A 25,052-nucleotide genomic window follows, 5' to 3' on the forward strand; every position below is an offset into this window, starting at 1 on the left:
TTGGAGATGAAGCCTCCAAGCATTTGGGAAGTGATGGACCTTTATTGGTGATGAAATCCCAGGGGACCTTTCTTTTCAGAAGTCTCTTCTCTGATTTTTGTGATGTCACCTGTAACTGTCAAGAATTGCTCTTATCACAACATCCTGTTGAGTCACTTCTCTGCCTCTCCCATTAGACTCTAAATTCCTTGAGAACCACACTGTCTCTAGGAAGGAGCATGGTCTTTTGGAATTGAGTCTTCTATACAGCTCTAGGACTTGTGACTTTGGTCAAGTTACTTGTTTCCTCGTCTGTAAAATGAAGATACTTACTGATTTATAGACTTATTATAAGGATCAGATATAATTTATGAAAAGTGACTGGCATATAATAGTTGGTTAATAAATGGTAACTGGTGACTATGAGAACAGCCATGATACCAGCGATGATAATGCCAGAGTAACATTGTGCCTGATGTGTCTGTCCATCAGCACATGTTTTGTGGATAGATAATTGGATGAATAAATGGTCAAAGAAATTCATGTTTAAGTAGATGAGTAAACTGGCCAGACGTGGTGGCTCATGCCTGTAATCCCAGCACTTTGGGAGGCTGAGGTGGGCAGATCATTTGAGGTCAGGAGTTCAAGATCAGCCTGGCCAGCATGGCAAAACCCCATCTCTACCAAAAATACAGAAATATTAGCCGGGCATAGTGGTGTGCGCCTGTAGTTCCAGCTACTTGGGAGGCTGAGGCAGGAACATCTTTTGAAGCTGGGAGGTGGAAGTTATAGTGAGCCGAGATTGCGCCACAGCACTCCAGCCTGGGCAACAGAGTGAGACCCTGTCTCTGAAATAAATAAATAGATGAGTTAACAATTCCAACAGACTGACTTCAACCCTTGTCCTTTTTAGCCTCAACCACATTTGATGGCATCAAACACACTCACACTTGCCTCCTCTCTCATCTCTTAGGGCTCAGAAGTTTGCTAATTCTCCTCCCTTGTTGACTCTTCTTTCTCTCTTCTTTTTTGGCCTTTTTTCATTTCTCCTATTCCCTAGATGTTAACCATTCTCCAGAGCATATTCTTGAACATTGCTTTTACTGCTTTCACCCTCAAGGATTTCATTCTTTATTAAGGCTTCAATTATCACTGTTATGTAGATAAAGTCAAGATGTCTTATATAGACTCTTCTGCATTCTGGGCTTGTATTCCTTAAAACCTATTTGTCAAAAGGATGCCCTGTTGACTCTTTAAAATTGAACTTACCATCTTCTGCCTGAAGCCGGCTCCTTCCCTGGCATGAGTATGCACATTCATGGTGTGGCAGCTTTTCCAGGCTCCCAGAGGCTTGACATGCCAGAGTCATTTCTGACTCCTCCCACCCATGTTCCATTCCGTGCTAATCATGTAATTCCATCTCCATATGCTCTTGCATCTGCTTCCAACCTCTTTTTTCCCCCCAGGCACTATCCTGATTCAGGTCTTCTCTATGATCTTAAGCCAGTTCTCTGAAGTGGAACGCTTAAACACTGAGTGCTCTAAGAAATATGAGAATTTCCACACATATGTGCATTTTAATCTCAATCTTTGAAACGTTCTGTTTTATATATGTTTTATAACAGAAATAATTTATTAGAGTAGTGTATGTATATACGATACAATAGAATAACATTTTAATTACTAGAATAATAATCTATTATATACCAAGAAGCCCTCAGTAGCTTTTGTGTTAGGCTGTTCTTGCATTGCTATGAAGAAATACCCGAGACTGGGTAATTTATAAACAAGGATTTTAAGTGGCTCACGATTCTGCAGACTGTCCAGGAAGCATGGCGCTGGCATCTGCTCAGCTTCTGGGGAGGCCGCGGCGAGCTTTTTCTCGTGGTGGAAGGTGAAGCAGGGGTAGGCACTGCACATAGTGAAAGCAGGAACAAGAGAGAGTGGGAGGGAAGGTGCCACACACCTAAACAACCAGATCTCACTAGTACTCACTCTTGCAAGGACAACACCAAGCCATGAGGGATCCACCACCAGGACCCAAGCACCTCCCACCAGGACCCACCTCCAGTATTGGGGTTACATTTCAGTGTGAGATTGGGTCAGGGACAAATATCTAAACTATATCAGCTTCCAACTCCCTATCATATTAAAAACAAACTCATCTGCCTGTCAATCAAGGCATATGTAGTACCTCCTTTCTAGGCTGGTAAGGCAGTCCCTGGTGTAGAGTCCCTTGCACACGCTTCAGGCTCTAGCCAAATCGAACTACTTACTGGATGCTTTTAAGCTCTCACTTCTTCACCTTTATGACTTTGATTGTATTGTTCTCTTCTCTTACTCTCCGTCTGTTATAAGTAGTATGCATAGTGGTTACCATTTCTCTCTCAGTCATTGAAAAGTTCTATTTCATATAAGTTCAAATCTTGGCTCTGACACCTTCTAGTTGTTTTATTTGGGCAAGTCACACTTCTGAGCCTCAACTTCCTCATCTGGAAAATAGGGATAACAACAATCAGCTCACAGGTTTGTTGTGTGGAGTTATTAAGTAACACATGTGTTGAGCTTAGCACCATGTCTGGCATATTCATAATACCTGATCTAAAAGTGAGAGCTGCTGCTACTGCTTCTATTACTTCTTTCCAGTATTTTTAGTCCAATTCTCCCAAATGTGAGATTGTGCAGGAAAGTAAAGGTTGTCGTAACATAAAAATATTAACAGACAAGCTTGCCATTTATGTGACTATTTCCTACTCATACATTCCTCCCAGCATCATAACCCTTGCCCATCCTGACATCGTTGGTCTGTTTCAGTAGAATTGTTTAACATTATTAACACCCAACAGTACAATGCAAATACGATGCAAGGCAACTGTAAAATTAAACTTTGCAAAAGATGTTAGATACCATGAAGTCAATGCAACTTCGTGATGTTAGAAAAATGATATTAGAAAAATGCTGGAATCATGTACAAAGGCAATGATCTAAATTAGGATCTAGTGGAAAAAGAGAAAATTGAACAAGTATAAGTATAGGCACTTCAAAAAAGAATGTTTTAAATATCAAAGAATTAAGAGAGAATTTGGAAGAAATTAATGAAGTTTTTAAATATTATTGCTAACAGAAATATTTTAAAAATACTTGTTCAGAGTATTTAAATAAAATACAAACATTAACCATAAAAGAAATATGTATAAATCTTGCTACATTAAAATTAAGAATATCTGCTCCCTAAGAGAAATTATAAAGAAAAGCACAAACTTTATATATCTTTCTATATCCAGAATATATAAATAATTACAAATCAGTTAAAAAAAAAACTGTATGTGAACAGGCATTTTTCAGAGGAGGAAACACGAATGAATAAACTTGGGAAGAAAATAATCTTATTTTATAAGGAGGGAAATGGAACATTTGATGGGACATATGATAACATTGAGATGCCATTTTACTGTTTCTAGAAGGACAAAAGTTAACATGTCTGTATTAGTTATCTGTTGCTCCACTACAAATGACCATGAATTTCACAGCTTAAAACAACACACGTTATCTCGTAACTTCAGTAGGTCGGGAGTCTGGGTATGGCTTAACTGGGTCCTTTGCTTAGGAATGCCTGACAACACTCAGCAATGGCAAGTATACAAATCAATGGGAATTTTTATAAAGCACTTTGGAAAATAATTTTCTATTACCTTATAGAGTTGAATGTTCATATAGCTTTAAGATGCAGCACTTCCACTCATAGGTCTACATCCTAGAAAGACTTGGACTTGTGAACTTGGGAACATGCAGAAGAATGTTTATAAAAACAAAACCCTGGAAACAACCCAAATACCAACTGACAGGTGAATGCAGAGATTGTGGAATTCTTACCCAGTGGAATATCAAACCAACTACATGAACAGAAACACACAATAACCATAAGATTTATGGTTCAATAAATCTTAGAACCATATTATTGAGGAAAACAAGCTAGCCAAAGAAAACTAGATACACTCAGATATATTTTTATAAAGCTCAAAGCAAAACTAAGTAACAGATATGTGATAAAACTATATGGAAAAATCAAGGCAATTATGATAATGGGTTTCAGAACGGTGCTTACCTTGGATGATGGTTATAAGCACAGGGGTGGGTTGGAGAAGGGAGTACACAGTAGCTTCCTGGTAATGAGAATATTCTATTTCATAAGTCGGGTGATGGGTTTACCCTGAGCATTTATTATCATGCTTTATAGCTGTATATGCTATGTATATTCTTTAGTATGATTGTTACATAATAAAAATTTAAGAAAATGTGCACTATAGTAGTCAGATATATGAAGTCAAACTATACTGTAACATAATGTTGTCAGTTATGTCAAAAAACACCAGTCATTTTAATTGGGGTTTACTGGTTATTTGTTTGTTCTAATAGTAGCACATTATTACAATTAAAATGTAAATTTTGTTAACTATAAGACAAAAAAACCTATGAGTATTAGATCAGTGTTTCAAGGAAAAAAATCTCACTGAAACTTTTATTATCGTTTGTTTTGAAAATTGGACACCATTTTATTTCATTTCATTTTGGGAGGCTGAGGTAGGAGGACTGCTTGAGCCCAGGAGGTCAGGGCTACAATGAGTTGTGATTGTGCCACTGCAGTCCAGCCTGGATAGCAGAGTGAGACTCTGTCTCAACAACAACAACAACAACAACAACAACAACAACAACATATTTTCAAAGAAAAATAGCAAAAGCCAATTGGAAACCTACTTACTCTTCAACTCCAATTTTCTTTAAATTTGGAAGTGACTTACTGATTTACTATTTCAAACAACTCCTCTTCTTCCCCTTTAGACATTTACCATCTACTCACGCTAACTTCTCCAGAGGAAACTGCTCTAGCATGTATCTATAGGTCCTTGTTTAGCTCCTTTTACCAAAACGTAGAAAACACAATTCTGTTTTGCATCTGAAGGGCTCTATTCACTAAGAATAGGAAAAAAAATCCTTTGGAATAGCCAGTTAAGTTGAATTTTAAAAAATATCCACATGAATGTGATTTGGTTGGGACAGGAATCCTTTCCTTTGTTCCCGGTAATCTGATACCCATCCTTGAATCCTTGTAATTCATACTCCCTATTCTAGCCAGGTAATGATTTGAATCCAATGATCCAGCTTCAAGGATTGAGCCCTCTCCAGTCCAAACATTTACAGCCAGCAAAACCAAAGGAGAGGAGGCAAAATGTAATCAGAAAAGGTTTCTAGGGAATGAGGACTTATGTCTGTCATCTGCTTAACAGATGTACATCAATAACTATCAACTTCCCCCAAACAAATTTCTCCGTGGTATTCAGATAAGTTTTAGAAATTTAATCATCATGGAGACAATGAATACTATTTAAAATGGATTAACTTCAAGTGGCTTTATCTATTAAATTTGTCCTCTGATAGTGAAGACCTTTTCAGATCCACAAATACAAATATTACTGCTACTTCTTCTCCCACCAAGATGCATCTGAAATATTTCCCTTTCTGTGGCCCACCAAACTGATATCATCTCCACTTTCGAACTTACCTACACATGCATAGTACTCCTAGCACCTCTTTGGGAACATGGCATGACTCTAATTTGTTTTATAATGACTTAGTTATTTGTTTTTCCATAACTGGATACTAAACTCTAGACCTTACTGATTATTTTTTGGTGGGGAGTGGACAGAGTCTCATTCTGTCACTCAGGCCGGAGTGCAGTGGAGCAATCTTGGCTCACTGTAACCTCCACCTCCCGGGTTCAAGTGATTCTCCTGCCTCAGCCTCCCAAGTAGCTGGGATTACAGATGCCTGCCACCATCCAGCTAATTTTTGTATTTTTTGTAGAGATGAGATTTTGCCATGTTGGCCAGGCTGGTCACAAACTCCTGATCTCAAGTGATCTGCCTGCCTCAGCCTTCCAAAGTGCTGGGATTACAGGCATGAGCCACCGCACCCGGCCAACCTTACTGATCTCTGTGTGAACCTAGGACAGTCATGCACATAGAGTTGTTACTAAACAAATACTTAGTTGACTTGAATTTCTCTGGACGTGTTTGATTACTGGCTTTAAGAAAAGTCAACACTGTCATGATTTTTAATACGTGCAAATTCTTTGCATGCATTAAATTGCTCGGTAAGGTGCAAAGTTAAAGCAAGCAAACAGCCTTGGTAACAATGTTCAGGCTAGCCTAGAGCATTACATACTTTGTACTGGATTTTACGTACATATATTTACATTTTGGAAATAAAGTCCCTTGCAAAAAGAGCTTTCAAGAAAGCTTGTGTTGCTTACATCAGAAAGCACCAGAAGCATTTTTCCTATTGTTACAAAAATGGTGAAGGTTAGCGCATGCAAATTTCTCATATGCCTCATAAAACACTTACTCATCTACAGCTAAAGCCAAGAACCACTGTGTAACCAACTAGTTCCCTGCTCATAAGGAACTCGGCTATGTAATTCTGTTTCATCACCAAATGCCAGCATTTCCTATCCTCTCCAGGGGGCTTTACTACTTCATGACATCATAAACAAGATGGGCCCAGAGTTCAGTTTAGCTGACATCTTCGTTATAAAGCCAATAAACAAGAAAGCCCCAAGGTATTAGGCATTATTTTTTCTTTTCTAAAGCTAGATAGAAATGTAATACGTTTACAGAGTTTCTAATTTATTTTTCTGCTGATGAAAACAGGCATTTCCAGATAAATTAGGCAGTGTTCTAGAGTTGCTTTTATATACAGAGGGAAGTAATTTTGCTTAGAATTTTAAATGTAGCTTTTGTCTTCTGTTAAGAATTATGGATGGTAGTCGGGCGATGGAAAAAGGACTGAAACCAAGCAAAGAGGCAAAAAAGTATTGCATTTTTTTTTCAATTCTGGAAAAGAGTTATGTGTGCAATTAGGATTTCTGTGTTTAAGGAGGCTGTTTAAAAAGTCAACACATTATTTAGTTCAGGAATGTAGTTTAAGAGTTTTGCTTACGGCTGAATGTAGTAGCTCATGCCTGTAATCCCAGCACTTTAGGAGGCTGAGGAGGGCAGATCACAAGGTCAGGAGTTCGAAACCAGCCTGACCAACGTGGTGAAACCCCATCTCTACTGAAAATACAAAAATTAGCCGGGCATGGTGGCGCGCACCTGTAATCCCAGCTACTCAGGAGGCTGAGGCAGCATAATCTCTTGAACCCGCGAGGCGGAGGTTGCAGTGAGCCAAGATCGTGCCATTGTACTCCAGGCTAGGCGACAGAGTGAGACTCCATTTCAAAAAAAAAGTTATGCTTACATTTTTATATTTATGTGTATCACTATGTACATGCACATACAAGTAGTCTTTTCAGAGCCAATTAATTTGAATACATTTTCAAGTCTTATGAATTTAAGAAAATGTTTGAAACTACTTGAACTATCAGAAAACCTCTATAAACATTTAAGAGATCAAGGCAAGGTTGTATCTCAAGTGATTTTCTGAGTTATACACAACATATATAATAAATAAATATTGCTCAATGTGATGGAACTCATAGCACCAGCTCAGTAAAGTGAATTATGCAAGCTCTGCTAACTGGAAGATGTTATCAAATGGTTTAATTCAAGTAAAAGTTCTCAACACAAATATATCTGTACCTGTATTGATGTATATTGGTAAAATACTGTGGGCATAGTTTGCTGACCGTGTAATTGCAATCAGTGAAATTATTGAACTTCCTCAATAGAACGAGGAGAGCACAACAGTAGGTGCGAGTTATATATAGAGAGATCCACCATGGTTCTGGCCTTAAAGGCTCAAAATTCAGTTGGAGAGAGATAATGGGTTTATAAAGATAAAATACTGTTGGTAGTAACATGATGTCTGTTGACATTTTGAAAAACAGGTTTTCTGTATATTCTGCGAAGTAGCTTCTCTCAGAAGTAGTGGTTATTGAATAAAAAAAAAAATCAACATTATCTTGAACCCACTGGGTAAGGCTGGAGTGAAGGCAAGATGGTATTTCTTTCCTTGGAGTTCTTGGCACTCAAGCATCTGAGTGGGTAGCTTTTGCCCTGGTAGGTGTAGATAAGCATATGTCTTTGGTCTGGAGGAAAGTGGCCTGTTTCACTTGAGTCAGCTTGTTCACAGACTGAGGTGATTATTCCCAAGTCTCACCCAAGCAAATTGATGACTCCAGGGTGAGCAGAATCAATGCACTGGCATTTGCCAAATACAGATTCAGGTGAAAATGGAATAAATTAGTTCCTCTCAGTCAATTATTGCTTCAAGTAGGCAAGCTGAGGAAGAAGGGGTGCTGAGGTGCACACTGAATTTGAACTACATTCTGTTTTCAGCTGAAGATATAAACAGACAGTGACTATAAAACCTTAGCTTGGTGGGAAAAGGAGTTCTGTGAGCAACTCAATTTCTCCTTCTGAATTGTACCTCGAAGAGCACTGACTCTTATTTGCATAGGCTGTTCAGAATATGTCTGGAATTTCCATTGTGAGGTTACAGACTGCCACCATGTAATAACATTATTGGAAGCTAATACCATAATTAATTTCTTACTACTATACTCAGCTGATATTGACAATGAGATGTACAGTTACGCAGCATAACTTGGCAGATTCTTCACAGCAAAAGAATTCATAATCAGATCTGATGGCCTGTCCAATGGAGAGAACAGGTTATCTAGGAAGAGACTATCATTTCAAGGATAGACATAGTATGGTTAGTGCTCTCAAGACATGCTTAGCCAAAGAGAGAGCTACTCTTTTGGTATTAGTAGTTGAACTTGATTCCAGTATAGTTGTTTATAAAATAAATAGTGAGGCATGCTACAAAGTACTATTGCTGTGCATCACCAGCAAACTCTGAATAAAAGAAATGCCAACCTGAAGATGCAATCTCTTATTGGTGGGGAAATAATATACTCTTTATGATTTTCTTATGATGTTTCATTGACATACGGTGCTTCTAACCAAGTGACAAATTAATCTACTAGATTTAAGGAGAAATGGATGTGGCTTAATGAAGAAGGACAGGATATGTATTATAAGGCAGCTGGTTCTGCCACTGCTGGCTTATGGAGAAAATATACATTGGACAGCTAATGAGTCTCTGTTGCATAAGATAGATTCTCTTTATAATAGAATTGCACGCTTTGTCTCTAAATGGGGTTATTATACACACCATTGCACAATGTTTGAAGAGCTTGGTTGGCCCTTGTAGAGGGTTACGAGAGAAATAAATTGGAAGACAATTGTGCTTAAGACCTTCAATCCATCAAGCATTTCATATTTATCCAAATTACTAGCATGTTCTCCCAAAATATGAATCTGTATGATACACAAGGCTAGAATGTTAATGCTGACCAGACTTTGCTTTATCAGACAGGTTTTCCACTGTAAGCATTGACCAAAATTCACACGTGGTGAAGCTGGGCAATACGCATTCCAACCACTGCCCCCATTCCCTTTGCCTCTGCTCTTCATGTATTCCACTATCTTAGTCTCTGAAGTTTCATTTGTTATTTCTTCTATCCACCATGAACACAAAGGGCTCACTTGCCCTGAGTTACTTAATTCTCAGAACTTTTTGACTTGACTACCCAGACAGTTTTAGTGGTAATTCAGTTTCTTCACTTTTCTCCATACTTGTGGGCCCTCACTGTTCAGTTGCTCAGCTATTATTTAGAATAAATCCATTTCAATTAAGGTTACAGCCTAGAAAGAAATGCTAGGCTGGGTGTGGTGGCTCATACCTGTAATCACAGCACTTTGGGAGGCTGAGGTGAGTGGATAAAATGAGCCCAGGAGTTGGAGATGAGCCTGGGCAACATAACAAGACCCTGCCTCTACATAAAGTACAAAAATTAGCCAAGCATGGTGGTGCATGCCTGTAGTCCCAGTTACTAGGGAGGCTGAGGTGAGAGGATTGCTTGAGTCCAGGAGGTCGAGGCTGCAGTGAGCTGTGATTGCACCACTGTACTCCAGCCTGGGTGACAGAATGAGACCCTGTCTCAAAAAAAAGAACAAAAAGTAAATAAAAAAAATATTGGAAGTGATGAAGAAGACCGGATAAATGACAATATCATTCACTCTGTGTCAGAAGACTGTGCTTTCTATTAGAGGACATGGCAGGGCTTATTTAGATGTTGTAGACGGGGAGATGGAGGAGGTGAGTCATGCTCTTACCATCATTACTTTCTAATGTGGCTTTGAACCTGATTCTACCTTCTGGCTTGATTCTTCTATCCATGATATCATGTAGTTGGAATTTTGTAGCTCAATTTTGCCCAGATATTTTCAGGGTGATACCATGTCCTTGAGCCCCAGGGGAAGTTTTGCACAGGAAAGGTGATTCTTGGGGTGTACCATCACTAGCTTTTTGACTTGCCAATGGACTTTGGAGGCACCATTAATTCCTGCTGATGCTGAGATCCTCACCTATGTGGTGAGGTGACAATATTTTGTTTCTTTCAAACTTTCTTTTCTGTGTTTCTCTCCTCTCAACCTACCAAGAGTAATTGAAGAGAATTACACCTGTGAAACATTTCAAGATGCTTGGAGTAAGATGATCTTTTCAGTTTAAGACGTTATTATATCCCAAACCAGACTGCTTTCTCTCTGTCATTGTGAGGTTCTTTCCTTTGCAAGTCTATCCGTACTCTGGTATAGAGAAAGGTGAGCTGAAAGAAATGGACAAAACTGTTTCATGGGCTTCTCCACATATTTATTACCCTCTCCAAATTGAATCTTGAAGCTTTGTCAGAAGTGTTATTTTCCCAACAGAGCAGGTGTTAAGTGTCTATAGAAAATAAACTCACCTCCTGATATCTTTCTCATTGCCTGCTACATCCATTTACTGTGAAGATTATATTGTAAGGTGTGACAAGAGGTGTTGTACAGCAAGGGAAAAATCATCACTTTGTAATTCGATTTGTTCAAGTTCTCTTCTTTTGCACGGGCTTTTGGATTTCCTTGTCATTTGTGGAATTATTTCTTAAATGGTGAATATCGTTTTCATATGTGTTTTTCCCAAAGCTTATTCCATCCAAATACTTTTTAAGTTGCATACACTCTTCTATAAGTAGAGCTACGTTTTTGTAATGAAGTTTCAATAATTTGGCCAGGGAAAAGGAAAAACCAAAACAAATGCTAAAAATGACTAGTTGATTTTTCTTTCACCTAATTTTTTATGACTTTTATATTCTCTGCTAAAAACAGATTATTTGATAACAATACTAAGAATACTTAGCTGTAGGTAAAAATTAATATCCATTTGACTGAATGTTTCATTTAATGAGAGGGCTTGTGCTTACCACGATTATCTTAAGGAAATAAATGTGTACAGAGACTAATGAGTAGACACACTAGACTTTATCAATGTTTATTGAAATTATTGCAGTTTAGTGATATGGAAATCTAGAATTGAGATGCTTTAGAAATAAATCTTTGCTTGTATGTAATTTCTTTAGTTCAAGGATCTGAAAACACTTTACAAGCAATTAAACTCTAGGATTCAAATGGGGATTTCACATTGTTTATTGTTTAAATAAAGTTACAGAATTATCATTTGCTTAGGGTTTCTAGTAAATCCTTTCTTTTAGGTCTACCAATATGCATACCCGAGTTTCCCTGGATATTTACCTCTTCGCTCAAACCATTTTCAGATTTCTTTTCTTCTCATGCCATCATATTTCTTTTCTTTTTTTTTATAGATAGGGCCTGGAGTGCAGTGGTGCATAGCTCATTGCTCCCTCGATCTCCTGGGCTCAAATGATCTTCTCCCCTCAGCCTCCTAAGTAGCTGGGACTATAGGCATGCACCAAAATGTCCGGCTAATTTTTGTATTTTTCTTTTCTTTCTTTCTTTCTTTTTTTTTTTTAAATACAGCCGTGGTCTCACTATGTTGCCCATGTTGGTCTTGAATTCCTGGCCTCAGGCGACCCTGCTGCCTCGGCCTCCCAAAGTGCTGGAATCACAGGCATGAGTCACTGCACCAGGCTATTATATTTCTTGAAAAATTCTCTTTTTTACTTCCTTCCTCCAACTAACTCCTCCAACCAGAGTCAGTCACTCCCTCCTTTTCCTGGCAAGATCTTCTATCCTTGCCCTTGTCTCCCAGTCCTTGTGATCTTATGTTCAGGTAGAGAGGAACTTTCTCTTACTCATTGTCTTATTACTTGTATCCAAAGGTTGCGCACATTCCTGGCCCTTCATAAGGATTTTTCAATGCATGACTGAATGAATCTGTGAGTGAATGTGATCACTGTGGAGCTGTGAAGTAGCTCGGGCCACTCCCACATTGTGCTGGCCGTGCAGTGAAAGGCATTTTCCCTGTTTTGATGGGGCCGTTTATCTCTGCTCCTGGTTCTGCTCTCTACTAGGAAAAGGAGAAACTCTACATGGAACTAAAGCACGTCTTGGCCCGCCAGCCTGGACCTGAGGCTGCAGAACAGCTGAAGCTCTACCGACGCACACTGCATGACAAGAAGCAGCAGCTCAAAGTAAGTGGTAGCCCCTGTTCCTTCCTGGCCCCAGGGCAGCCACACTGGGGAGCACACCTGGACAAGTCCACTGCCTCCACACGATGAGCCAGTCTCTCAATGCCATGATCCTCTGAGGTTGGCTTTCTTAGAGCTCTAGTCTAGGACGAGCCCAGCCGACCTCAGAGCTACCCCTCTCTTCCTGGACTATGAGCACCATTTTCCATTTCCAGAAAGAGGCAGGTGAGCAAGAGACGAAAAGATGATGACCACGAAATGGAAATGTGGGGGACAGGGTTTGTATGGATGATCTCAAGATGACTTGTTAGAGTACTTGAAGGGCAGGGATGAGCAAAGGAAATATTTTAACACTGTTGCCCAACTGAAGCAGACTGCCGTGCCACGGTGGGTCTCTGGTATTCCATCCCATCTGAAATAAACATACACAGAAGAAGTCCAGCTACTGCCCGGCCCTGAGGGCCTTGCTTCCTGACCAGCTCTCAAATATGTAACCATGAAAGAGAAATAAAATCAGGCAAGATTTTTTGATAGTGTGATTCCCTTCTAAGTCACGTAAGACCCTCAGTTGCAGAGATATGGAGTGTTTTACTTTTATATGTGCCTTTGTAAAGTTTTTCTCAAAAATTGTGCATGTTCACACTATATTTTGAGCTTCACCTCCTAAGCTCTTGGCGTGTCGGGGAAGTTTTACACACAGCCACAGGATGAAGCATGTGCCAGTTGAATTCTATTACCCAATGAGGGTAATAATCGTTGACTTTCTGTCTGGGGTAAAATATATGCCACCCTACTAGTATAGCCCTAACCACTTCAAAAACAGGACATTGTAAAACTGCATCCTTTTATTTTAAAAGGGCAAATGAAACAAGTCTAATTAGAGCATTAATTTTCAATTTGTCACTCTGAATGTTCATTTCACATGAATATCCTGAGACATAATTTGAGTTTTGCATAAGACATAATCTTTTGATTATTTTGTTCCTTTAAAAAATTGAATATTTTAAAGAAAACAAATTATTTTCCGGTTTTCTCAGAGGTAGATATAGATTAGAAAAGCACAGAGCTATCTTATTCACTCAGAGCTCCGGGTTGCCTTCAAAAGCTCACAGGAGCCTTTTGTGAATTTAACCCTTTATCTCAGGAAATCCAGATTTTTCGCTCAAATGAAATGTGACCCCTCGTGAAGAGGTTTAGAGGTGGGTGGTACTGAGCATGTCTGCCAGTTTGTCCTTGATACTTACCTACTCTTTTAGGAAATTCCACATTCATTGTTTAGAAGCAGGGTTTTTGTTTCTAAGAGTTTAACTATTGAGACAGGCTTTTTTTTTTTTCCCCCAGCATGAAAATTACATTCTTTAGCCCATGATAACATAGTCAGAATCATTTTCACAGCAGTGAAGAAGAAAGAGTTCAGAAGCAGATGAACATTAAGAAGGCTAAGATCTCCCTTTTATGCAAATCTTTAAAATAGCAAACAAGAGGAAAAATAAATCCAGCCTATTGCATGCCTGTTAGAACTATAGCCTTCCTTTTCTCTTTTTGGTTTTGGTGGGGAGCACACCCCAGCTTTGGCACGTGCTGTGTGCTATGCAGATGAGTGAATCCCCACTCCTCTTGTCCAGCCCAAGACCCGCAGCAGCTACTGAACACAGCAACGGAAGGAAGCAGGTAGTCAGGCTTTGAAGGGTCCCGAAGAACACAGTAAAGAGGGGATAGGCATTCAGCAGCATCACAACCCTGAAAACACATACATTGAATGCTTAGTTAGCAGTGATGGCAGGATGATTTCAGAATAATTTTTTTCATAATCCTCAGATGAATCACACTCTCTAGTGATGTTTTTCTTGAATATTTTCTCTTTTTTTTTTAAGGTTTTAAAAGCAATTTTAGATTCTGTGTCTGGGAGTTTATCTGTCTCTATTCATGATATTCCTTGAAGCACATTAGACTATTCATCTGTGAGCCTGTTCGAATGTTGTCTAATAGTTCTTCTTTTAAGTGGGGGAATGATATTTTATTTAAAGTTGCAACCAGATGATGCATCTTCAGCCCTCAGCCAAGTTTCTACTCAGACGTGGACCCTGAGCAGGTGGAAGCATGCAGATTAATTGTGATGCTTGGGCATTGTTTCGCACCTCTAGCTCCACTGCGGTAAATGGTAGCAGATTAAAAGATTTCTCAGAAAAGGATATTGTATCTTTTGTTAACGCCACTTTATTTGTCATGTTAGGTTTTGTCTTCAGAACTGAATATGTATGAAGTACAGAGCAAAGAATATAAATATGAGGTAGAGAAACTTACCAATGAGCTCCAGAATGTAAAGAAGAAATACCTCGCTCAGAAACGTAAAGAACAACTTCAAAAGTAAGAATTAGTCAAACGTCCTATTTGTGCCTATTATCTGCACATAAGAAAATATTTGGTGAACAGTCACAGACTTGCAAGTTTCACTGGGGTAAACTAAGTCGCAGGGCAAACAAATGACGTTCTACCAGTCACTCACTAAGTTTGTATCAGAGCAAGATCAGTGACTCATCTGATACTGAGTCCTCTCCTTGGGATTCTAACAGGGATTCATTAATATCTGTTCATTGGTGGATCTACCATGGAGCAGAGGAAATGTAATATGACTTTTCCTCCCACACTAGTTTATGGTTTGGAGATAATAATGTCATAACTATGTTTGCAAATGAGGTTCAAAATCAGCCTTGAACAGCATATTCACATTTAAAACCACATGTGCTTTTGCTAAGGGACCGGGGCTTCATAAAGCTGTTCTTTCTAATGATGCCCCTGTACCACTATAACTGCTAGTAGTTCACCTATGTTTTTATTTATTTATTTATTTATTTTTTATTTTATTTTTTTTAGTGATAGGGTCTTGCTATGTTGCCCAGGCTGGTCTTGACCTCCTGGCCTCAAACAATCTTCCTGCCTCAGCCTCCCAAAATGTTGAGATTACAGGGTGAGCCATGCCTGCCTAGGTTTTTAGATAGTTATTATCTCTGAACCATTTTCTGTGTCTAGTGACTGACTTCAGCATCTGCTGTGGGGGGTTGATGTGACCTCTTCCTCTAGGAGATGATAATGTAGAGGTGAGGTGAACATTTTGGGTTTCAGGATGCTCCCATGTTGAAAAACAAAAGTTCTCTTCACATTGTTAATATTATTTGCCTGATCCCAGGGTGAGAATAGGGGCCCAAATGAATTGGGTTTGAAATGAACTAGTTTTAAAACTTGGTTTGGCTGCGTGACATTGCCAAAATCATCCAGTTAATTTGGCAGTGACACGTTATGGGCTGAAAGTCATGCTTGGTATTTATCCACATGGACATTTCAGGGACATGGTGAAATATGGCTTGAGTGCATTTGCCTAAGATTCGTTAGTAGCAAAGTTATATAAAGTAACTGGATGCAAATTCATTTGCCAGTAAAAGTCTGCCCTTCTTGTAAATCAGAATACTCCCCTGTTCCACATTTAGGTGCCAGTTCCATAGTAGAGGAAAATACTGCTATAATTTAAATAAGTCCGTCTTCATGTGTAGGTCTACCAACTATCTGTCTGACTCAGAATCCCTAGTGAGATTTATTAAACATGCAGGTTCCCAGGCCATATTTCCAGATACTTGGATTCAGCAGACTCTGGAAACCTGCAATTTAATAAGCTCCTCAGGTGATTTTCATGCACAGTGAAGCTTCAGAACCACTAATATTAACAATGTAAATTAAATGAATGCTGGAGTGGAAACACTGTATTTTTCTTTTAGGATATCAAGATTGTGCTCATAAAATGTCAACACGGTTAATTTCCACATGAGGCAGGTGTCTAACTCAGTGGTCTTCAAGCTCTTTGATTGTACACCCTTATCAGTAAAACTTTTTTTGAGACAGAGTCTTACTGTGTCACCCAGGCTGGAGTGCAGTAGCACCATCTTGGCTCACTCTGACTCCGGAGTTCAAGTCATTCTCATGTCTCAGCCTTCCAAGTAGCTGGGATGACAAGTGTGTGCCAACATGCCCGGCTAACTTTTTTTTTCTGTTTTTAGTAGAGACAGGGTTTTGTCATGTTGGCCAGGCTGGTCTTGGACTCCTGGTCCCAAGTGATCTGCTGGCCATGGCCTCCCAAAGTACTGGGATTACAGGCATGAGCCACTGAGCCCTCCCGGTAAAACATTTTTGAACTTGCAGCATGTATATGCATATATATTTAAAATAATTTTTAAATTTCAGAATAGTTTTAGATTTACCTGCAATGTATTTTAATTTATAAATTATATGCAGATACCACTGTCAGTTTGTAACTCTTAGTAAAGCATAATTTAAAAATTTTAAATATAAAAGTATTAATAGATTTATTTATTAATAAATAACAATAAAAAGAAATATAAATTAATAGAAATAAAAGAAAATAATCAATTAATAGAATTAATATAATAATATCTTCTTTCTTTTTTTATTATACTTTAAGTTCTAGGGTGCATGTGCACAACGTGCAGGTTTGTTACATATGTATACATGTGCCATGTTGGTGTGCTGCACCCATTAACTCGTCATTTACTTTAGGTATATCTCCTAATGCTATCCCTCCCCCCTCCCCCCTTCCCACGACAGGCCCCAGTGTGTGATATTCCCCTTCCTGTGTCCAGATATTCTCATTGTTCAATTCCCACCTATGAGTGAGAACATGCAGTGTTTGGTTTTCTGTTCTTGTGATAGTTTGCTGAGAATAATGGTTTCCAGTTGCATGCATGTTCCTACAAAGGACATGAACTCATCCTTTTTTATGGCTGCGTAGTATTCCATGGTGTATATGTGCCACATTTTCTTAATCCAGTCTGTCATTGATGGACATTTGGGTTAGTTCCAAGTCTTTGCTATTGTGAATAGTGCCTCAATGAACATACATGTACATGTGTCTTTACAGCAGCATGATTTATAATCCTTTGGGTATATACCCAGTAATGGGATGGCTGGGTCAAATGGTATTTCTAGTTCTAGATCCTTGAGGAATCATCACACTGTCTTCCACAGTGGTTGAACTAGTTTACAATCCCACCAACTGTGTAAAAGTGTTCCTATTTCTCCATATCCTCTGTAGCACCTGTTGTTTCCTGACTTTTTAATGATCACCATTCTAACTGATGTGAGATGGTATCTCATCGTGGTTTTGATTTGCATTTCTCTGATAGCCAGTGATGATGAGCATTTTTTCATGTTTCTGTTGGCTGCATAAATGTCTTCTTTTGAGAAGCGTCTGTTCATATCCTTTGCCCACTTTTTGATGGGGTTGTTGTTTTCTTGTAAATTTGTTTGAGTTCTTTGTAGGTTCTGGATATTAGCCTTTTGTCAGATGAGTAGATTGCAAAAATTTTCTCCCAATTCTGTAGGTTGCCTGTTCACTCTGACGGGAGTTTCTTTTGCTGTGCAGAAGCTCTTTAGTTTAATTAACTCCCATTTGTCAATTTTGGCTTTTGTTGCCATTGCTTTTGGTGTTTTAGACATGAAGTCCTTGCCCATGCCTATGTCCTGAATGGTATTGCCTAGGTTTTCTTCTAGGGTTTTTATGGTTTTAGGTCCAACATTTAAGTTTCTAATCCATCTTGAATTAATTATCGTATAAGGTGTAAGGAAGGGATCCAGTTTCAGCTTTCTACATATGGCTAGCCAGTTTTCCCGGCACCATTTATTAAATAGGGAATCCTTCCCCATTTCTTGTTTTTGTCAGATTTGTCAAAGATCAGATGGTTGTAGATGTGTGGTATTATTTCTGAGGGCTCTGTTCTGTTCCATTGGTCTATATCTCTGTTTTGGTACCAGTACCATGCTGTTTTGGTTACTGTAGCCTTGTAGTATACTTTGAAGTCAGGTAGCATGATCCCTCCAGCTTTGTTTTTTTGGCTTAGGATTGTCTTGGCAATGCGGACTCTTTTTTGGTTCCATATGGACTTTAAAGTAGTTTTTTCCAATTCTGTGAAGAAAGTCATTGGTAGCTTAATGGGGATGGCATTGAATCTATAAATTACCTTGGGCAGTATGGCCATTTTCACGATATCGATTCTTCCTATCCATGAGCATGGAATGTTCTTCCATTCGTTTGTGTCCTCTTTTATTTCACTGAGCAGTGGTTTGTAGTTCTCCTTGAAGAGGTCCTTCACATCCCTTGTAAGTTGGATTCCTAGGTATTTTATTCTATTTGAAGCAATTGTGAATGGGAGTTCACTCACGGTGTGGCTCTCTGTTTGTCTGTTATTGGTGTATAAGAATGCTTGTGATTTTTGCACATTGATTTTGTATCCTGAGACTTTGCTGAAGTTGCTTATCAGCTTAAGGAGATTTTGGGCTGAGAGGATAGGGTTTTCTAAATATACAATCATGTCACCTGCAAACAGGGACAATTTGACTTCCTCTTTTCCTAATTGAATACCCTTTATTTCTTTCCCCCGCCTGATTGCCCTGGCCAGAACTTCCAACACTATGTTGAATAGGAGTGGTGAGAGAGGGCATCCCTGTCTTGTGCCAGTTTTTAAAGGGAATGCTTCTAGTTTTTGCCCTTTCAGTATGATATTGACTGTGGGTTTGTCATAAATAGCTCTTACTATTTTGAGATACATTCAATGAATACCAAATTTATTGAGAGTTTTTAGGACGAAGGGCTGTTGAATTTTGTCAAAGGCCTTTTCTGCATCTATTGAGATGATCATGTGGTTTTTGTCTTTGGTTCTGTTTATATGCTGGATTACGTTTATTGATTTGCATCTGTTGAACCAGCGTTGCATCCCAGGGATGAAGCCCACTTGATCATGGTGGATAAGCATTTTGATGTGCTTCTGGATTTGGTTTGCCAGTATTTTATTGAGGATTTTTGCATCGATGTTCATCAGGGATATTGGTCTAAAATTCTCTTTTTTTGCTGTGTCTCTGCCAGGCTTTGGTATCAGGATGATGTTGGCCTCATAAAATGAATTAAGGAGGATTCCCTCTTTTGCTATTGGTTGGAATAGTTTCAGTAGGAATGGTACCAGCTCCTCCTTGTACCTCTGGTAGAATTTGGCTGTGAATCTGTCTGGTCCTGGACTTCTTTTTGGTTGGTAGCCTATTAATTATTGCCTCAATTTCAGAGCCTGTTATTGGTCTATTTAGGGATTCAACTTCTTCCTAGTTTAGTCTTGGGAGGGTGTATATGTCCAGGAATTCATCCATTTCTTCTAGGTTTTCTAGTTGATTTGTGTAGAGGTGTTTATAGTATTCTCTGATGGTAGTTTGTATTTCTGTGGAGTCAGTGGCGATATCCCCTTTATCATTTTTTATTGCATCTATTTGATTCTTCTCTCTCTTCTTCTTTATTTGTCTTGCTAGCAGTCTATCAATTTTGTTGATCTTTTCAAAAAAACCATCTCCTGGATTCATTGATTTTTTGAAGGGTTTTTTTGTGTCTCTATCTCCTTCAGTTCTGCTCTGATGTTAGTTATTTCTTGCCTTCTGCTAGCTTTTGAATGTGTTTGTTCTTGCTTCTGTAGTTCTTTTAATTGTGATGTAATTGAATAATATCTTCTTTCTACCCACAATGGATCATCTCATTCATTTTCTAAAGTTCGTACACTCCATTTGGAGACCAATGGTCTAGTTTACACTGTTACAAACAGCTAGTTTGGCTCTTTATTATCTTTCTAGAGCTGATTAATTTTCTTGCCTTGACCCTGGGATTTGGCCTAGTCTTCTTTGACATTACTGCCTGCTGATCTTGCTCCCTCTCTTTCCCCAAAGCTTGATGGACATAGAGAGCATGAGCTGTCCATATATTGGCTCAGCCCTTCTTGATGGGCCTGTCCACTAGCACTGTGCTGCCCAGCTGTGTGCCACTTGTGGCCATTTAAATTTAAACAAATTACTGTGAAATCAGTTCCTCAGTCTCACTAGTCACATTTCAAGTGCTTAATAGCCACATGTGGCTAGTGGCTGGGTATAACAGAAAGTTCAACTGGGCAGTACTAGAAAGTTCTAGAAAGCTCTAGAATCTTTGCCTTTACCTGTCCTCTTCTTGTCCTTACACACTTATTACTAGTAGCCACTCTGACCTAGTTAGGGCTCCATTGGTGGTTCCATCTACTTGGTGATTCCTAAACCGGTAGACAAAGATTAGTTCATAGGATAATAGCAAAAAAGATGCTGAAGAAAAAAATATGAAGAGGCAAGAACAAAAGTGCTGAGATGGTATAGACTGGAAGGAAGAAGGCTGAGGGAGTCATTATAATGGTCTATAAATACATTAAAAAGATAATATAAAGGAGACAGTATTCCCATTAGTCAGCTTAGACCAAGCCAGAAGCATTAGGCTTAAGCTCCTTCAGAAAAAGAAAATTCAGGTTATTTAAGGCGAGAGAGGGCAGGGGGAAGGGGAGTGCTGCCGCCTCTAACACCAGTCAAGAGCCAGACGAGTTGCCAAGGTACAGGAAAGAATTTGCTTTGCTGGATCCACTCAAGGCTAAGGCTTTCGTCCTATTTATGGAGAATGGTTTTTCACAACAATGAAATCAATTCTACTGAGAGACAGATGGGTTGATTACCAATCCTCTACAGGTTCTCTCCCAATGGAATAATTTAGAATAATCTCTGTGGATGTTGTCTCCACATATGCCCTTTACAAAATAGCAACTCTTATCATTTTGTACCTTTTACCTTCTTTTGTTTTTCTTAAACACCCCTCTGCTCCCACTGTGATCCCAAACTACACCTGCACCTGCCCCTGACTACCCTACTCAATATCCCCAGGCTGATCTACAGTCTGCAGTACCAGATTCTTTTCCAAAAGACAGTTTGTTCCCCTAGGGTGAGTCATTCATAATTGTCCAATCTAATTGGTTTTGGTCTTAGCAGTTTGCTTAATTTTCATTGTTTAACAGGGATTCCAAAGGTGTTTTCTTTAAGACCCCAAGATAGATAACTTGTGTAGATCTAGGTTACTTCTACAGTAAGCCTGAATATGAGTGTGTGTGTGTGTGTCTGTGTGTGTATTTAAAGGACATCTATATAGAAGTTATACTGTTGATTTTAGGGCAGAATTCTCTTCATCCATTGCCAAAAATACTATTTTATTTATCTTCCCCAGCTTTTCTTGTATCTTAAAACTATTTCTAGTAATAATGGTTGCTTGTCTAGGGTTACAGGAAAATTTGTGTTTTATAAATGTCCAAGTTTGATGAAGATACCTTGTGTGTAGTAAATATTTATAAATTTATACCAGAACTTTGCAATATAAAAGTTGATAAATGATGAATTAGTCATTATAATTGAGCCAAGAAAAAGATTCTTCTGACTGATCTTTGGAGCTAAACAAATGTTTTATAAAACAGGAAGATGATTCCAAGTCAGAAGTCACCAAATACACAGCATTTGAGTTATAATGAGGTCTTCTGTTCATATTTAAATAAACATTAGGAGAGCATATTTTGCATTTAATTGTCTTGCCCTAATTTTATGTTTTATCGGTGAACACCTAATTAGATTTAAACAACTACCTTGTCTAAAACTAGAAACTGTAATCAAAGTAGTTTTCAGTGGCTAACACACCCTAGGATTATCAAATGTCAAACTTAGACAAAAAGGATGTTAAGGAAGCTAACTTTCACCTCCTCTATTACAGAAACAAGGACACAGCACCCATGGATAACACCTTCTTAATGGTCAAACCAAATGGCCCTGGTTTTACTGGGGGTGGATTTCCTCTCAAGTCAACCAAGATGAAGTTCTAACCTGAAGCTGCTGGCTGGGTCCAGTTGAACAGCTCATGAAATCTGCTCTGGGACATTTTGGGGGAATCTCGAAGTCCTTGGATCATAGAATCGGTGCTGAGAATCCAGGATGGAAAGAAATGCAGAACTATTATAGTCACATACATATAAGAGGGATGGTGTTTTGTCTGGTCCACGTTGATATTAGCAAGATCATAATTCTCTGTTTTCAGTTAGGCTGACCTATTGCATGAAGCAAATCTTTTGTTGCTACCCCATTGGTTGAAATGTACTAGACCTTAATTTCTTTATTATAGATATTGGTGTACTTGAAGGTTTTATATTTAAAAGTATTTTTGAAATGCAATGCGTCCCCTCTCACCTTATTAACAAGAATCTATTTTAATTATTCCTCATTAACAAGTCATTGCATGAGACGAGAAAGAAGGACAAACTCTCAAGAATTTAAAAAGTGTTTTGAGAATGATTTCTATGTGGAATTTCTTTTCAGGCCTGGAGTAGGAAAATCTATTCCAAAGAGACACACTAATAAATACTTCATCATAAAAAATAAAAAAGAATCTTTGTAGAGATTTTGATCCTTGCTTTGGTAGAGTATGTAATTAAAGTTTAAAGCTACTGTGAGAGATGTTTAACAAGAGCATTTGATTCACAGGAACCAAGACCATGAAATGAGAGATTTGTGCTAGTCTCCTATCCTTTCTAGGCCTCCATCTTCCTCCCAGACTTGAGAACACAATTATTTAGCACAGACATCTGTTTGGCTCCCAGGCATTTTGAACCATTGAATCCACTGTGATTTCTTGTTGTTGAAGCCACAATTATTGGGACATCCATTCAATGTTTTCTCATTAAGAGGTTTCATTCAGTTACATCATGTGAGGACACTCTGGCCATCTCTCTCACAATAACTTGACCTCTGTATTTTAAAAAAATTTTTGAGGAGTAGCTCAGGGATGAACAAGCACAGTGTTAATGGATCATAACATTCTGTTTGTGCCGAGGGACCAAGATTTCCCTTGTGCAGAGCCGGAGTGTTAATGACCTGAGATGTTTGTTTAGACCATACGTGGAGGTGGGACTTCAGAGGGACCTTCTGGATGTCCTGCGTCACCTTCAGTTCACTACATACCTGTCTCCACTCTTAGATGAGGTTCTCTAGAAGCAAACCAAAGACGTTGGTGTCAATGAAAGTGATGTATTATGAAGTGATCCGAGGAAAACCAGTAACAGGATGGTGAAGTAAGACAGGGAAAGGAAGGAGGCCGAGAAGGATGCAATATTATGTCCAGTTCCATGATGGGAGACTTTGGCTCCATCTTGCAGGAGAGCTCTGGAGACATCTTAGAGTTGTCTCCAGGAGGAATGAGGGGCTGGGGTATATCTCCTGTGCTGTCTGTCATTGGCCAAGGACTGCTCTGGAGGGTCCCCTCTGGTTCTCTCTCCCTGCAGGCAAAGCAGGCTTTGGCAGCTTGGTGGCAGCCCACAGACAGAGAACACAGGTGCTGACTGTTGGAGGTGAAAGTGGTTAAGGGCTCAGGGGGAAATGAGTTGGGCAGTGTCATCCTCTGCTTCTCCCAAATGGGCCCAGTGAGAGAATGCTTACAGATGGAAAGCAACCTCCAGTGTAGCTGATAATGTTTTGAAGAGGTGTGATCATCAGCTCTTTGGGCACCATACAGGGATATAGAGGATGGGACTGTACCCTAGAGAATTTACCAAGAGCATTTTAAACCTAAAAAAATCACAATGGGGCCATTTCCATTTTTGAAAATCACTGATATCTTCCCTCAGAGCCAACCATACTTTGCTTAGACAAAAGACTTTTGCAGGTAAGGTAAGGCAGTTATGACACATATACAACCCTGGAGATTTTTCTCATCTATTCTGAGGCATTTGGAAGCATAGTTGTAGCCCATTTTATTCTGAGTCCTTGGGTGTCTTCATAAGAGGTTCACTTCTATAGGGGAACGGAGTCTGATCTTTGGATCTATCTCAGAATGGCAAAGACTCTGGAGACAGATTCTGGGTTCAAATCCTGACTCATCATAACAACAGGTTGTTTTCAGGATTAAATGAGTTAATGCATGTAAGCTTAGAACAACGTCAGGCACGTAGTATTGTTCAGTAAACATCTGCCATTATTACTATTACCTAAAAGATACCAAACATTTTGGAATTAGAGAAGAAAAGTTGTTACATAATACTTGTCACCTGTAAAGGTGATTCTAATCCTCACTTAAAAGGTTAATGACACTAAAATGAAGCTGGATTTAGTAATGTGATATAAATAGAATATCTTGTAGAAATGTCACATTGTGTGCCTCATGAAAACTTCTGTATTTTTTTTATAGTTGCCATCTGGGAACAAGTTGATCCTCCATCTTCAAAGTCAGAGCTTTCAGCCTTCCTCTGTTCACAGGAGGGAAAGAGCCTGGTGGTTTCTGGCTGCCATCTTCTTCCTGTGTCTCTCCATGTAACAGAGCAGGATGATCAGCAGCTGCTGATGACAGACGTCCCATGAGCCAAGGGGGAAGAGGGCCTTGGGAGCTGACATAGCAGCTCCATCAGACTCAGTATGCTTGTGTTCAGATGGAGGAGGAGCGAATTAGGCTAGAAAAGGTGGAAGATACTGCACTGCCTCTCATTTACTGCACATCCTGACAGCCCAGGGTATTATAAGCAATAACTATTTAGGTGCAGGTGTTACCACAGTAGCCGCAGCACAAAAATGAGCTGTTAAAAAACACCAAGATTTGCAAATCATTAAAGATAACTGTGAACTCACAGTGGGCTGAGGTGCTTTTAAAATCACAAATTTGAGCTGC

At 39.1% G+C, this 25,052-nt stretch overlaps 1 protein-coding gene across 1 annotated transcript in view; it reads left to right on the plus strand.

Annotated features, from left to right (window-relative positions):
• CFAP58 (cilia and flagella associated protein 58) overlaps positions 1–22,802 on the plus strand; it is a 111,196-nt gene extending 88,394 nt beyond the window's left edge. Inside the window, exons 16-18 of the mRNA XM_025397301.1 lie at positions 12,356–12,475; positions 14,706–14,839; positions 22,116–22,802. Coding sequence (XP_025253086.1) covers positions 12,356–12,475; positions 14,706–14,839; positions 22,116–22,224 — 363 coding nt within the window. The 3' untranslated portion in view covers positions 22,225–22,802. The remainder of the gene's footprint in view (positions 1–12,355; positions 12,476–14,705; positions 14,840–22,115) is intronic.
• Positions 22,803–25,052: the final 2,250 nt, after the last annotated feature.

This window comes from Theropithecus gelada, chromosome 9, assembly GCF_003255815.1.
Source record: "Theropithecus gelada isolate Dixy chromosome 9, Tgel_1.0, whole genome shotgun sequence".
NCBI lineage: Eukaryota > Metazoa > Chordata > Mammalia > Primates > Cercopithecidae > Theropithecus > Theropithecus gelada.